The sequence below is a fragment of the Orycteropus afer genome, unplaced genomic scaffold (genome assembly GCF_000298275.1).
Source record: "Orycteropus afer afer isolate SDZICR_OR568_19922 unplaced genomic scaffold, OryAfe1.0 scaffold00014, whole genome shotgun sequence".
Taxonomy (NCBI): domain Eukaryota; kingdom Metazoa; phylum Chordata; class Mammalia; order Tubulidentata; family Orycteropodidae; genus Orycteropus; species Orycteropus afer.
The window spans coordinates 16,425,594-16,442,723 of NW_006921601.1; the positions used below are offsets into that span (position 1 = coordinate 16,425,594).

Here is a 17,130-nt window from a genome sequence, read left to right on the forward strand (position 1 = left end):
CCTGCCTCCATCAACACAACCTGAGACTACTGCCCCCAATTTGCTGTGCCAGGAATCTAGGGGACCCAGTGTTCCCACTTTCTTTCCTGCTCCCTCCCATCTCATCACAGCATTGGTGTGATCCCTAGCCCACCCTGCCCTACTACTGCTGGGAGAGGAAAGCCTCGGGCTAGAGGGGTAAGCCCTTCCCCACCTCAGCAGCTATTGACACTAACAGGATGTCTGGAAACCAGGGGGCTGTATACAAATAGAGGGTTACTGTTAATACAATCTGCCCCCAGGGGAGGCAGTGGACAGATAAAAGGCTGAATAGGCATGAGGGGGCAGCACTGGTTTCTCTGAGCTACACAGATATTCCTTTCGGATTTCTTGGATTTCTCACGTCTTACGGTGTACTCAGCCTGAGGGTGCTTGAAGGCTCTCAGCACCACTGGGTCAGAGATGAAGGTAAAGCGGGGGAGACCAGGATTTTGGGCAGTGTCTGGGTGAGGGATCCAGGAAGCAGGCTACCTGCCATGCTCACAGCCCCATTCTGAGAAACTTGAGCCCTGGCAGAACTTTCTGCATAAAGACCCCATGGCCCATGCCATGGGTGGTGGATGGACCTCCCCTCCAGGCCTGGTCACTGCTGACTGGACCAGGGTGTCTGAACTGAAACATAGGACATCATGGTCTGGCTGGATGCAGAGAGGACAGACACTGAGGGTGCTCAAAGCAAGCCTTGGCTCTGAGAACCCTCATGTTGGATGGTGGCAACCTGACCCCATCAGACCCTCTCTCTTGGCAACATGAATGCCAGGAACACCAGATGACCTGGGGAACCGTCTAATTCTCCATGAAGTTTGCTGTCCACGCCAATCTGGGAGATAGCTCCCAGCACATCCTTTACTATTGTTCCACCTGCCACCCTCATTCTGGCTCTTCCTAGCACACCAAAAGAGCCAGAATTCAGCTGGGAGAAGCGGTCAGTGGTGTCCTCCCTCCCACTTTCCTTCTCTATTTCCCACTCTCAGTCCTATCAGAGCCCATTCTAGCTCCTACTAAGAGAAAATAACCCTAAAACAATCCACCATGGTGCCCTAAATTTTCTTCACCCTACATATGTTCCCATTTATTTGTGGAAAATACCACAAGGCCAGGAGATAAGAGATTCCAAAGGATCTAGTTTGAGCTGTAGTAACTTACTGAGTGACCTCAGGAAGTTGCCGCCCTCTGGGTCTCAATTTCCCATCTATAAAATAAAGGACCTGAACTAGATTTATTGTCTCAAATCATGCTCCCCAATACCCGGTGTTCTGGACTGGGGTATTCAATTGCTAAAATAAAGTATGGTAGCTCTCCCAAGTTGCAGAAAACATTTTCCATTTATCTCTCCTTTTCACTTTCTGTGTAATTTCCATACATCTATTTTCTAATTCACAAATTCTCTCTTCAGTTAAGTTAATTTGTTTAACCTGTACACTGAGGTTTCTTTTTTTCCCCCTAATTTCTTTTCTTTTCCTCCCCAAGGGCTTCCCCTTGGCCCATCCTATCATAATGACTCTTAAACTTCCCAAGTCAGAAAAACTGTGTGAGATCTGTCAGTCACTAAACATATACATCCCAATTACAGACTTGAGAAGTAACCATCATGGGTTGGATCTATTGAGCCACTACGCTGACTGTGAGACTAACTGACATAAACCAAGGTCAAGACTCCATTGATCACCTCACTTTCATAAGCCCTCTCTCTAATCAAGGGACCATTGTCTACTGTATTAATTTCAAAGACTAAATTTTTCATTTCTAGAATTTCTGTTCCCCTCCCTACTTGCTGTTTTGCCTTGTTAGTTTCATACATTCTTCTAGCTCTTTATTTTATGTATACTTATTTTATATCTCTTTAAATTATTTCCAGCTATTGAGAGACATACTCGCCTTTCTTTTTTTTTTTCTTTTTTTGCCATTTGTCTACTCTCTCACTCTCAGTGGCATATTTTTTCTTGTGATTTATTATTAGCTCATCATTCAAAGGAGTATTTGCCATGGAAGTTCTCTGCTCTCTACAGAGTTGTTTTAATGTAAGGTCTGCTGGGACACTAGGAGTTTTACCAGTTTTGATCTATTTTTATTTTTGCTTTTCCTAGTTTCTTGGCTTGGAGTTCCCAAACCATATGGTTAGTAGTGCCCAAGGTATCTGACTGCTAACCAGAAGGCTGGCACTTCAAACCCACCAGTCATTCCTTGGAAGGAAGGTTGGGCAATCTACTTCCACAGTGATACCGCCTTGGAAACCCAAGGATGGGTCACTATGAGTCAGACCCGACTCAACGGCAGTGAGTTTGGTTTGTTTTCGGTATACCTTAAGTGTCTTAAGCTTGGGCTTCTGATTTTTAAGGGTAACATTTTTTACTTCATATAGCTTCAGATAGACAGCAGCTTCTTTATAACCCCAGGGCAGTGGCAGCTCCATCTGACTTATGAGAATTGGAAATTGTTGCTATTTATTTATTTATTTCCACATCTCCATAACATATTAGGTCCATGAGGGATGGGACTTTATGTGTCCTTCTTACTACTGCACCCTGAGGGCCAGCATAGTGCAAGCACATAGCAGATTCTCAACATATGTTTGCTGGACAAATGAAGGAAGAACATAATGATTTCTAGGACTCAGCTACTAGAGCCAGTTTGATAGGATAATCCCAAAGCTTCTCCCCTCTGCCACCCAACCAAGCCCTGATACCCTATCTTGGCTGGCTGGAGTGGACTCACTGGAGATGGAAGTGTAGATAGCAAAGGCCCTGAGGCTGGTCATCTCCTTCCTGCGGGTCATCTCCACCCGCGTGCGGAAGATGTTCTCCCAGGCGTACAGCTTCAGCAGCTTGATGCCACGGAGCATCTCGTTGGTCTGCTTCAGCCTGTCATTGGAATACTCCTGCAGGATCACTGAGTCAGAGAAGAGTGTTCTTCTTCCCCACCCCACCTCACCCAAGAGGAAGGAATCAATATTGTCACCACCCTGGCCAGCTCCTGCCCCAGGGGAATGCTCCTGCCCCAAGGGATGCTCCATTAACCCCATTTCATAGACAAAGAAGCTGAGGCTGGACAGGGGAAGTGACCTGTTCCAGGCCAATGACTCTGTGTGTGTGTGTGTGTGTGTGTGTGTGAGGGGCTGTTTGGCTCAGCAGCAAGCTCTACAGAAGGTGCCTGAGGGAAAAGTGAACAAACCCACTGATGTGAGGGGACTGGGTAGGAAGAGGGAGCAGCAGACATATGAGGGACAGATGCCGAAAAAAGGTGTTGCACACCTGTGGACACTCACCAGCGTGCTCCGCTGGGCCTGGGAGAGCTTGGTGGCTACGAAGTACTGGACAGGGGCCAGGAGAATGATGACAGCAGCTCCGATTAAGGCACTGACTCCAAGGATGTAATAGAGGAGAATTACACCCACAATAATCTGAGGGGAGGAATCACATGGGTGAGTTCCATGTGACATGGTGGCTGCCCCGCCAGGGGGTATTGGCAAAATGCCCCCTTTCTTAGGCTCCTGTGGGACTTGCCCTGGTACGCAGGCTTCCAAACTGGGGCAGGAGATGTAACAAAGCAATCCTAGAGGCGGGGTCATTAGCATGTGGGCTCTCACACCAGCAAAGAGTGAGCGATGAACCCTACTGGGCTGGTAACTAACTGCATTTGCCTGCAAGGCTGGCTGCAGTGTCAGCACTTTCTAAATCTATTTACCTGATAGATGTCTCAGAGCTGTGTCACAAGTGAGTATGACAGCGCCTTTTTGTTCTGTTTGCTGGCTATCAAAGCTGATATTTCACTCTCATTGGTGTGATATATGAACAAAGGGGCACACTTGCTGCATCCATGCCAGATAAAAAACCAGCCAGGGCCCCAGAGTCTGCTTTTCATTTGTATGCAAGTTGGGTCTAACTTTTTTTTTTTTTAGTAAATCTGGTGAGTATTCCCTGAACCAGGGACTCACTTTGTTTCTAGCTTTATGTAAATGACTGCCTGCTTCTGAATATTCATGAGAAATGTAAATCACTCTTTCCAGCTCCCAAGCATCAGAATGACAATTTGTCAGGCACCACTCACGACGGGCTTATTCTAGAGGAGCAGAATGCAGCTTTCTTTACTCGGGGTGGGGAAGGGATGCCTGACTTGTTCCTACACTCATGAGCCCTACACCAAGTTGGTATTAAGTTCTGTGTACCACCTCAAGGACAGAGGAGGAGGTGGGAGGCACTATAATTTCCACTAATCATAGAATGCTTCCTCTGTTAACAGGTATCATAGGGGCCAGTTAGTGACACCGCACTACCTACCTCCCAGGGTTTAACTGACATTAAATGCTGGCACAGATGGGCAGAAGAGCAGGTTAGGAGAGGAAGAATTCTCTCATCCTGTTGGGCCATGCTTCTATCATTTTCCTGGAAATTTGTCCCTGGCATCCAGTCCTTTCATTAGCTGTACATATGGCAGCATCAAGGTGTCGTTCAGCCAGCTTGGGGTGAGCAGACACCATGTAAGCTCCCACGGCACTCCCAGAGTCGCTCACAGGGCACCTGTTGGGGTTGGCTTCTTTTCTCAAACCACCTCTAAGTGCTTGGAAGCCGCTGGAATATGTAGGAGGTAGAGCTGCGCCCAGGCTCCTCCTCCTGCTGCCCCTCCCCCTGTGCTCCCCTGACCCCTCAGACTCCTTTGTCCACTACTCTCTCCTGTTGTTGTTGTTGTTATGTGCCGTCGAGTCGGCCCCGACTCATAGCGACCCCTCCTTGGGTTTCCGAGGCAGTATCACTACGGAAGTAGGATTGCCCAACCTTCCTTCCGAGGAGTGGCTGGTGGGTTTGAACTGCCAGCCTTCTGGTTAGCAGTCAAGTGCTTTAGCCACTATGCTACCAGAGCTCCCCTACTCTCTCCTACAGGTGTCTAAATGGACTTCGTGGGAGACAAGACCAGAAATCAGGGATTCTGAGTGTGCAAAACAAGCATGGAGCATAAAAGGGCTATTTTATTCCCTATTCCAGTGGAGTGTAGTAGTGAGATCATAGTCCCTGGAGTCTGTGGCCCTGAGTTTGAGAACAGCTTCAGCACTTTTCAGCTTTACAACCTTGGGCAAGTTACTTAACCTTTCTGAGTCTCAGCTGCTTCATGTTTAAAATGTTTGTTATAATGCTCATTTTGTAGGACTTGTGTGAAGATTAAATGAACACACACGGTAGGCATCGAGAATACTGCCTGGGTCTGGGATTTCCACTTCTGGCCTGAGCACCAGAGCAAAGATTCATTCACAACAGGAATTTATAGACTGTGATGAAAGAGGTCTGGATGGCAGACAGAGCAGAGGAGGCCAAAGGACTGGTAAATCACGTTGGGGATTCTTTTACTATCTTCAGCAGAAAATGTGCCATCTCAAGATTCAGCTCCTAAGGTTGTTTGGCATAAAAAAAATTATGTATTTAATTTCCAAAATTTCCATGCTTATTGGAAAACTTAGAAACAAACATACAAAATAAAAAAGACCTTCCCTTTCCTTTTTCTGTGTGAATCTGTGTGAGTGTATGCATGTATATTCCCCAATTTAGTACAAAGCATACTGCCCATTCTATTTTGTAACTTACCCTTTTCACTTAAAAGTATATCATGAACATTTTCCAATGTAATTGAGTGATTATGATTCCAAGGTAATTATTCTGCTATAATATGACTTTTATTGTTTGTAAAAGTTTACAATAAAAAATAAAATTGTTTGTAAAAGTCTAATTTATTTAAGGAGCTCTGGTGGCGTAGTGCCTAAGGCGTTTGACTGCTAACCAAAAGGCTAGTTGTTCAAACCCAATAGCCACTCCTTGGAAGGAAGGCTGGGCAATCTACTTCCACAGAGATACTGCCTCTGGAGTAGTCTTGGTAAAGAGTGTGCAGCCTGAACACTGTAATTTTTTTTTTTCCCGGGAGGCATGGTCACTGCATATAGAGCTTTTATGTTTGGGGCTCACTGGGGAGTCCTTACTATAGCTGGTTCCCGTCCACCCTGTGCAGGCAGAACAAGGTCCTTGGGTGGCTGGACCCCAGGGATGGTTCACTATGAGTCAGAACTGACTCCACGGCAGTGAGTTTGGTTTGGTTTGGTTTGCACTTTGAAAGTCTCAATGAGATTGTCTTCTCTGATCATCAACTGACACCCAGACCTCTTACAGTGCGTGGAGCAGAACAGGGATGCAGGGGTACATCCCATGGAGATTCCAGGGTACCTCAAGGGAGTGGAAGCTCCAGGCAAACAGGTTTAGGTTCAATTAAGATAGGACTTTCTACAAGTCTGAAATCTGAAAAGATGGAACAGAAGATGGTGGGCTCCTAGTCACTGAACACGGACAATCAGATTCCGGTTTTGTGCACCCGCCCCCCAACCCCTTACCTGTACTGGCATAGCCCAGAGGTTTGGGCACAAGAAGAAAAACCACATGAGCTGGTTGGTGTCGATGGCAACAAGGTTACAGATCTGCCCAGCTGTCATTTCCCCCATGGACAAGTTGGAGGTGGACAGGTGCATAATTTTATTGTAAATCTTGGTCTAGAAATGAGAGCAGAGTGTTTCACATTAATTATCATCCTCCTAATCACCACTTTAGATGTCACATGTCTACAATGTGGCATGACATTCATGGAGCCCCCAGAGCAGCCCTGTCAGTGAGCACTGTCTTCTTGTTACAATTGTACAAATGAAGTAACTAAAGCTCAGATGGTAAAGGGCTTTGATTACAGAACAGGTAAACGTGGGAGGCAGTGTCCAAATGAGGAATCCTTGCCGGTATTTACTACTTTCCTGGAAAACTGCTTCCAAGGCAAGCAAGGCCTTTCCCTCAGAGACAGGACTTAATTAGCTCTTAAATCTTAAAAGCAGATCTTCATGTCCTATTACATTCTTGATTTACCAGAGGCCATGGAGTTCAGGTTTCAGAGCCAGAAAAATGATGAAGCAAGCAGCCTCTGTTTTAATGTGGCCATCTCCAATGGGGAAGGGGCACCCTGGGGCTAAGGCTTGACTTAACTGAGCCTGGAAGGTCTGATGTGAGACACAACAATGTGTGAGTGTTGGTCAGAACCATCCCTGGGGTCCAGCCACCCAAGGACCTTGTTCTGCCTGCACAGGGTAGACGGGAACCAGCTATAGTAAGGACTCCCCAGTGAGCCCCAAACATAAAAGCTCTATGTGCAGTGACCATGCCTCCCAGGAAAAAGAAAATTACAGTTTTCAGGCTGCACACTCTTTATGAGATCCTATTGAGCATTTTGTTGTAAGGCAAATCCCTGGCTCCTAATTCATCTGTTATATAAACCCAGGCTTTTTTTGGTCAGGCTTGCTTAAAGTATGAACCACTCCATGCCTTTTTGTGAGCTTATATGCAGCAAGGGAAAGGTTTAAAATAATGGGAATGATATTTTTTTGACAAACCTATGCATATCCTGGGTAATGTGAAATCGTGCTTCAAAGAATAATCACCTAGTTTCAGGGACACAGAATTCTCAAATGAAGCTTTATGAAGTAAAGATATACATAGAAATGCACAATAGGCTGATAGCTAGTATATTGCAAAATATGTATATAATACACATTGTTATATATTAATTATGCATATATTTATAATGCAATATATTATATAAGGAGCCCTGGTGGCACAATTTTGTTTTGGTGGCACAATGGTTAAAGCGCTTGGCTGCTAACCGAAATGTTGGCAGTTTGAACCTACCAGCCACTCTGCAGGAGGAAAGAACTGGAGATCTGCCCCCACAAAGATTACAACCTTGGAAACCCTCTGAGGCAGTCTTACTCTGTCCTATAGGGTCATATAAGGAGCTCTGGTAGCACAGTGCCTAAGGTATTTGACTATTAACCAGAAGGTTGGTGGTTCAAACATGCCAGGCATTCTGTGGAAGGAAGACTGGGGAATCTACTTCCGTAAAGATTTACTGCCTCAGAAACCCAGTGGGAGTTGCTATGAGTCAGAATCAACTCCATGGCAGTGGGTTTGGTTTTTTGGTGTAGGGTCGTATGACTTGGAATTGACTTGATGACATAGAACAACAATATATTATACAAACCAAATCCATTGCCTTCGAGTTGATTGCTACACATGGCAACCCCATGTGTTATAGAGTAGAACTGTCCTCCATAGAGTTTTCCTGGCTGCAATTTTTATGGAAGTAGATTGCCAGGATTTTCTCCCTCAGAGCTGCTGGGTGGGTTTGAACTGCCAACCTTTTGGTTAGTAGCCCAGCACAGTCTGTACCACCCAGGAGCAATTTAGGTATTTTAGCAGTTCCTGCATTTTATGTATTATATAATACAGTAAAAAACATTAAACAATATATATAATTCAGGGACTCTGCTTAATAACGTTTCATACAAGAAACATGGTTGTTCTGGAAGTCATGAAGACAGATTCTTATCTATAATTTTCTGAAAGGAAAAAGCATTTTTTTTCTCTCTAATTTGTTTTCTCTCTAATTCGTTTTCATAATTAATGCCCACATTTCCTTTTTGTGACATATGAATTAATCTCCCTTATTAATGCAAAAGATTCAGACAGTTTGATAAAAAGACAATTACATGCTAATACATTTAAAAATCATTCTTGACTCTTTGGGCATAATTGGAAAATACTGGCTGGTGTGTGATTTATGACACATAAATAGGGAGTAGATTTAATTACAGAACTATCTGACCACAAAATCTGCTGTTGTTTGCAGTGGCATGAGCCTGCAGAAGGAGCCTGGGCAGAGACTGGGACTTACAGAGAGATTTTGTGAACTGTGCATTGTTTGATTCCTCCTGACTCTGAGCCCCTATAATTTTTATAGGTCTTAGATTTTTTTGGGCTCTTTCCACCATTCTCACACAATGACATCTCCAAAGAAATGATTCTGACTTCTTTGTGAAAAAACACTGGGAGTGGGCAGGGTTGTCATGTACAGTTGCAAAGGTTGTGCACTATACAACTCTGTTGCTGTTGTGTGCCATCGAGTCAGACCTGACTCATTATGACCCCTCCTTGGGTTTCCGAGGGAGTATCACCACGGGAATAGATTGCCCAACCTTCCTTCCGAGGAGTGGCTGGGTGGGTTTGAACCGCCAGCCTTCTGGTTAACAGGCAAGTGCCTTAGGCACTATACTACCCCATTCACATGGACTACACTGAGATAACTAGTGTTTAGACCCTGACACTGTTCCCAGCCCAGGTTATACCCTTTTCTTCTAGGCCCTTTTCAGTAAAGCCTCTGATCCTGCCTCCCACAGGACCCATCAATGTAAATGAGGTGGCTTTGGGATTTATCTGTAAAATCATGCTACTGATCATATAGGAATTGCTGTATATGACAGAGTCTGCTTGTTGTCCTCTAATACCTACCCTCTTCCTTTCACAGACAGAACTGCGAGCAGGTCATATATGGTATCGAGGATAAAGAACACACTTGCTAGCTTTTGTAGTTACAGCCATGTAGCCAGTTTCTCACCAGTGGAATGAGCGAGGTAACATGCAACATCGATGTGATGACCTTAAGGGGAAGGGGCACTCCCTCCTCTTGTCCCCCCCCCCATTTTTTTTCTTGCTGATTTAAAAATGTGGATGTGATAGTGGGAGTTTTAATAGCCGTCTTGAACCATAAGACAAGTCATACAAAAGCAAGGAGGTTGGCAGAGCAACATTATTGAAGGAGCCCAGTCTCTGATGATTGTGGAGCTGCCATACTATCCCAGACTACCATCCCAGCCCTGACTCTATATGAAAAATAGACAAATGTCTACCGTTTTTAAACCATTATCATAGTGGGTCTCTCTCAATTCCAACACCTGAACCAAAATTCTAATGAAAACACCGATGCTTGGACAACTCTCATGACTACCTTTCCCAAAGAGGTCTTGAATCTCCACTGACTCTGGCCGTCCTTTCAACCACTCAGTAAAGAAGCCCCAGAAGGTAGGAGCAACAGCCTAGGCCCATGTGAACCTTCAGATCAGATAAATCCACTCTCATTAGTGACCCAAGATTTAAGAGCTCAAATAGATCTAAGAGGCTATCCAGTTCTAATATGTCAAATAGTTTTTTTTTTTTTTAAACACAAAGAAGACTGCAGAACCCTAGAACACTATCTGGAGAAGGATTCTGAAGCTGTATTTGTGCTCAGCAGGAGTGAGTGCTATGATTGATTAGTGATGTCTGCCACTTTCACAGCTGAAGAACTAAGGCTGAGTAGCTGATATCTCAGATCTAGTCTGAGGCTGCCATTTTACAAAGGAGAAGAGTGAGGCCCAAAGAAGGGAAGTACCTTACCCAAAGTCACATGGTCACTACGTTATAGAACCAGGACTAGAACTGCATCTCAGAGTCCAGCCAAAGGCACTTTCCCCTATGCCAAATTGCCCTGTTAATTGTTATTGTTTCAAAACTTTTGTCACTGGGTGACAAAAGATAATTCATAGCAGAATTATTTTGAGTGTTCATGGGGATGAATGGGAGCTCTGGTAGCGTAGTGCCTAAGGCATTTCACTGCTAACCAGAAGGCTGGCAGTTCAAACCCACCAGCCACTCCTTGAAAGGAAGGTTGGGCAATCTACTTCCGTAGTGATACTGCCTCAGAAACCCAAGGAGGAGTCACTATGAGTCAGATCCGACTCAATAGCAGTTGGTTTGCATTTTTTGGTTTTGGGGATGAATAATGAGTTTCTTACTATGACATGAAAAAATAATCATTTAAGTACCTGTATTGCTCCTCTCAAGTTAATTCCAGTTTCAATGGCAACATAGTAGGATGCTTGCAGAAATGTCCTTTGCAGTAGGAGGGTGAGGAACAAAAGCACAGCTAAGACATAGGCATTAGCAAGGAACTCTTGAGACGAAACAAAGTAAACCCCGAGAAATTGAGTCTGTTGGAAAGAGGAATTCAGAGTTGGCTGTTATTGCCAGCAAAAAGACCACTATTATTACTACATAATACTGTGCCATAATGGTTATGATTATTACAGGACTGTCCATGCTTGCAAAGCTCTGTGTAATTGTTTATGAGTAGAAAATCAGATTGATAAATCCAACTAAACATTTCTCTAACTACAGGGAGAGTTGCCTCTGTCCTCTTCATCCTCCAGTTGGGCGAACAGAATGGGCCTCATTTCTAACCTCAAGCCCCATAAATATGACTCCCTGCATTGTGGTCACCAGGCCCAGCGGAGCTCATTATGAATGGAATAAGAATAAATGGAATTAATCACGGAGCACCCAAAACCAGAATGGCTAGAACAAATCCCACGATGTGTGTTCTCTATTCTACCATAAAAGTAGAAATTAGCATAGGCCTTGTCCCATAGCCACTGAAAGTCTGCTCTGTAGTGATTTCTGGGAAGAAAAGACCGCTGGAAATATGGTACTGTAGTGTTCCTGTGTGAGAGATGGAAGCTCACACTTAGAACAGACTGAACTGATTTCAGACCCAAGCTCTCTAGTGTAGTGGACTCCCAGGATATCCACTTACATTTAAGGTTCTCTTGCTGCACTCCCAGCAAGATCTCAGATGATAAGCAATGGAGAAAAACAAACGTTTTAACTATGTTGCTAAAGATACCAGAAAACAACAGCATTCTGTTTCCAAATTCGGCATCAACAGCTGCCAGCACAACTTTGATCTTGATAAGCCCAGAGCTCACTAGCCGAGTCACATCAACGTTTCCATGAAGACAGGGCTCCAGGAACTCTGCCCTGAACTCTGCATGCTATTTGGAAGGGTATGGAAGTTGCTGCAGGGGAAAGAGTGATGGGAACTAGTGATGAGCAGGAGCCAGAGGACACGTCCAGGACCAGGCTGAGAGAAAATCTTTTCCTATAGTCAAAGTTCCTGGGTCTGCAATACAGGGCTTCCTGATGGTGGAAAAGACCTCACCCGTTGGTCTAACAGGAGACCCCCTAAATCAGGTCTCATTCCCTGGACTGTCCAGTCCTGCTTACAACTGTCTCTCCTTTGCTCTGTGGGATTGGGGTCTTCTCCTTTTAGGGACAGTAGGAAACTACTGAGAAGCACATTCAAGATCCTGCAAAGAAACCCCCTACCAAGTCCTAGAGCCCCTGACACTGTCCCATTTGCCAGTGTACCAGAGGGAGACGACGAGAGAGAGGGGAGAAGGATGGGGGTGGGCTGGAAGCAGCAAAATGGACCTTAGACTTGGGTTTCAGGGGAGAGACATGAACTTACAGGGAGGGAAGGGCTTGGAAATAACATTCATCAGGTGCAGAGCTCCATCCTCACAACACTCTAATGGAAAGGTACCATTATTAGCCCCATTTTATTCATGAGGAAATGCAGGTTCAACATAGAGAAAACAAACGTTTTGACCTTGTTGCTAAAGATATCAGACACCAATAGCATTCTGTTATTCTGTTGTAACCTCTGGCTGGCCAAAGGTTTAGTACTGGTAAGGGAACATGGGAATATAAATCCAGGTGATGCCAAAGCCACTACCCTAGACCCACTGCCAAGGCCTCTTCCAGTCCTTTAACTTGGATGATCCCATGGCCAGCTATAGGCTTGTGACTTTTGGGGGACAGAAACATGCCCACTTGGCTGGTTCTGGGTCAAAAGTACAAGCATGTGGGCTCAAGGAAACCAGGTCCTGTTTAACGTGCCCTGGATATACTCTAGTCTACCGCCCTGTCTGCAAAGACAGCTCTAGAGAATAGAATCCTCTTTTTTTAAAGTATTACAGATTGAATTATGTTCCCCAAAATACATGTTGTAAATCCTAACCCTTATACCTGTGAATGTACAGTTGTCCCTTGGTATCCATGGGGGATTGGTTCCAGGACCTCTTAGGGATACCAAAATCCTCAGATGCTCAAGTCCCTTATATAAAATGGTGTAGCATTTGCATATAACCTATGAACATCCTCCCATATACTTCAGATCATCTCTGGATTATTTATATTACCTAATACAATGCAAAAAGCTCTGGTGGCATAGTGCCTAAGGCACTTGACTACTAATCAGAAGGCTGGAGGTTCAAACCCACCAGCTACTCCTCAGAAGGAAGGTTGGGCAATGTACTTCCATAGTGATACCGCCTCAGAAACCCAAGGAGGGGTTGCTATGAGTCGGATCTGACTCCACAGCAGTGGGTTTGGTTTTGGTTTTTGAATATAATGCAAATGCTATGTAAATAGTACTTTACATTCCCTCTTAGCCTATGAGGGATTGCTTTGGCCACTTTACTGCTTTTTTCTTTTCCCCAGAATATTTTTGATCCTTGGTTGGTTGAATCCAAGGATGTGGAAGCTGTATATATGAGGGAGAGGGGAAGACTGTAATCCAATTTGGAAATAGGGCTTTCTCTGTTTTATTAATGAAGCCATATTTGTGTAGGGTGTGTCTTAAACCAATCACTTTTGAGATATAAAAAGCAGATTAGGCACAGAAGCAGGGAACCACAGATGGGTGAGACAGATACCATGCCAGATGAAGACCACCAAGGAATTGAGGAACAGAAATTGAAAAGAGACAAGTACTTTCTCCCAAAGCTGACAGAGAGAAGAAAGCCTTCCTCTAGAGCCACTGTACTGAATTAGGTCTTCTAACCTAAACCGTGAGAATACACATTTCTGTTCATTAAAGCCACCCATTTGTGGTATTTCTGTTACAGCAGCACCAGGAAACTAAGAAACAAAGCAATAGACCTTATCCTGGGAATTTATCCCAAAGGAAATAATCTAACACAAGGAAATGGCTGCACGCACATCCATATTTCTAGGTTACGGCAGGAAGAGAGAAGAAAAATCCACATAAATGGCCAATCATATGGAATAGTGAGGTACATTATGATACTCATGGGAATGTTATGGACCCAAGAACATTGATCATTATGAAGCTCTCTAGTAGCATGATGCTCTGGTGGTGTAGTGGTTAAGTGGTTAAGGCATTTGGCTGCTAACAAGAAGGTTGGTGGTTCAAACCCACCAGCTGCTCTGTGGAAGAAAGATGAAGCAGTCTGTTTCCATAAAGATTTATAGCCTTGGAAACCTAATGGGGGTCGCTATGAGTTGGGAAAAATTAAATGACAGTGAATTTGTTTTCGGAGTAGCATGGTATGCCACGGAGCACGGGATGTTATGTATGTGCTGTGTTATAATGATCAGAAAATGAGGCTGGAGAACAAGGGCTGGAAAAAATCAACCAATCGCTTATGTTGGTTAGTCTATATGGTATTCATTAAATGTACTTATAAATACTTATCCATTTTAAACAAAGCAACAATTCTTTTTGTTAAATTGTAGGCCCTTGGCCTGTTATCTCCTGCTGTGGTACCTTCAGGGTCCTGGCAATGGCCAGTGTCCTCAGGCTCATTCCTGGGTTCCCCAGGCCCTTCTCTCCTTGCTGGGCTTTCCCAGGACCTGTCTTGCTTGGATAGCACCTCAGCCTTCTTGGCTAGGCTAGTACCCACTTCTTAAATCAAAACTCACCTATCCAAGGTTCCATCCCTCGGAACCTGCTTCTCACAAGAGAAATTCTATAATGACCTAATGATTCAAGCCTGCAGGGAGAGTTTTATTTTAACAAGTCACAAAATTCTTGATCCAAAGTAATACAGTCTCTGACCCTAGGGTCACATGTATGAGTGGTAGGGTGAGGGGCTAGTAAGACTTTGTCTTTATAGTTGCATAAAGAGAATTTATTACTTTTTAAAAATGTATTTGTACACATATTGATTGACAAGTGCATGTAACAAATACTTCCTATAGACTAACCAACACAGGCGATCAATTAATTCTTTGAGCCCTCATCCTCAACCTATCTGAGCCTCAGTTTCCTCAGTTTTCAGCCCTCATCCTCAACCTAAATGAGGCTATTAAGGGTCTCTATCTCAGAGAGTTCTCTCTTTCTCTCTTTCTGAGGAGTCACTGTAATAATGCAGGCAAAACTGCTAACCAGAAGGTTGGCGGTTCAAACCCACCAGCCACTCCTCAGAAGGAAGATGGGCAATCTATTTCCATAGTGATACTGCCTCGGAAACCCAAGAAGGGGTCGCTATGAGTTGGGTCCGACTCGACGGTACATGACAACAACAACAACAAGCACTCAACATATGGTAACTTCTGCATTATTCATTAAAGAACCATTTCCCATGTGCCTCTTGGGTGTCAGGCACAGAGCCTGGTAGTGGGCACGCAAAGGTGAGACAATGCAGTTCTTGTTTTAGGGGAGTCAAGGTCAAATTGGGGAAGGAGACAAGGAGTGGTTTGATGGCTGAAGCATAGGTTGTTATGGGAGCATGAAGAAGGACTTCTAATTGAACTAGGGAAGGCTTCCTGGAAGAAGTAATATTTGAGCCAAGTGTTGATGACTAAGAAGTGAGGTGAAGGGGAGCCCTCCAGGCCATAGCACCTACACAGGTATTATCATGAAGAAATCAACACGAGCACTGACTTCACAAAGTCAAAAAAGCACCAGTACATGTTCACAAAGCCACTCACAATGTTAGATATAAATATAGACGCACAAACAGACACACACAGGAAAAAAAAAAAAATACGAGAGACAGGGACAAACACAAGAGCATACACATAGATTTATCAACAGTTCTCACGAGAACTCATTCAGAAAGAAAATACATACACACTCAAAAACCTAAACACGTTTTCCCCACTGAGGTTTAGAGGCACTTAGGTCCAACCCAGCTGTTTTTTCTTTCCTGGTTCAGCTGACAGCCTAGAGCAGTGCTGGCAGGTTTCAGATGCCAGCAGTTCTTTGTGAATCCAATTCCCTTGCCCTCCAGGCCAGGTCAGTGGCACCCATGGCAGGTGACAGATTGGGGTGGGGGGGTATAGTGGGAGAGATGCTGGAAGGATTGAGATCACAGGCTGTGCCCAGCCTGGGACCCAGCTTTCCCTGAGGAGTGGAAGGAAGCAGGAGCATCAAACAGCTGGCAGGCCCCAGACACTTCCAGTAATTAAAGAAGAAATAAAAAATGTTTGTCCTTGCAGATGCCAAAGGCAGTGTATTTCTTGCCAAATATGAGTGTCCTGGAAAGGGAAGAGAGAACTGGCTGGCTACTGATAAATGAAGTAAACAATGAGTGTCCAGCTGCATAGACTGCAGTGGGATGGACTCTCGGTGGCCAGAGAGCTGGGCTTCATCACCAAGTTAGCTGTTAAAACATTGCAACATGTACTGATGGAGCTTCCTTCTTTGTTGGAAGATAGTGCCCATCTCTCTGAGTTAGAGCCAGATGACCTCAATAGATGACTCCTTTTCTGCATTTTTTGGGTTCAGAAGCCCAAATGAAAATTATACCATATTCCAAGCAATCCCATGATTGAGGATTCTTTGTTGCTGACACTGGAGACTATATTTACTTTCAACTCTCATTTCTAAGTCTGTAATTTGCTGATTGTATTTGGGCTGCAGGGAACAAATATTAAATCTGATAAGGCCTGCTGCCACTGAGGCAGGGCCATCTGGCTCAGGGATTTATGGGCTGACAAATAACTGGGATAAGAGCATTTCAATGAGAGGGCAATAAATCCCAGGACTTGTGTACAAACAAACCAAGGAAGAGGGCAAAGCTAACATTCAGATGAGCTAAAATTCCAAGTGTTGTTCTCACAATCTCTTTGGTGCATCCTGCCTCAGAGCTCTCTCCTTAGGAGAATCCCACAACGATTTTGAGAAATTCAGGAAGAAGAAGATGGTGTGGACAAGGTGATAAAGGCTCTGGCCTGGGTCACTTCCTCATAATATTAACAACTGGCTCCATGGTGCTGTGGTATTGCTAATGTAGGGTTTTCTGGGGTCTCCTATGGTCAGAGCAAAGCTGAAGATGACACTCTCTACGGGCAAGAAAAGTAGTCCCTTGCTCTCTCTCTCTCTTTCTCTTCTCTCTCTCTTTTTATATAAATAGTTCTAATATTTACTTTCAGTTTTCTCTCCAAAAAACCAAACTCACTGCCATTGCGTCAATGCCGACTCATGCCCCTGTTGGATTTCTGAGGCCATAAAGTAGATTGCCTCATCCTCCTTTCACGGATCATCTGGTGGGTTTGAACTGCTGACCTTCTGGTTAGCAGCCAAATTCCTTATCCACTACACCACCAAGACCTGCCG

General features: G+C 44.4%; 1 protein-coding gene across 1 annotated transcript in view; it reads right to left on the reverse strand.

Annotated features, from left to right (window-relative positions):
• Positions 1-17,130, reverse strand: part of ABCC8 (ATP binding cassette subfamily C member 8) — a 93,661-nt gene that overhangs the window by 53,450 nt on the left and 23,081 nt on the right. Inside the window, exons 7-10 of the mRNA XM_007955560.2 lie at positions 10,751-10,915; positions 6,407-6,562; positions 3,305-3,439; positions 2,755-2,917 (exon numbers count right to left, since the gene is read on the reverse strand). Of these exons, the coding sequence (XP_007953751.1) occupies positions 2,755-2,917; positions 3,305-3,439; positions 6,407-6,562; positions 10,751-10,915 (619 nt within the window). The remainder of the gene's footprint in view (positions 1-2,754; positions 2,918-3,304; positions 3,440-6,406; positions 6,563-10,750; positions 10,916-17,130) is intronic.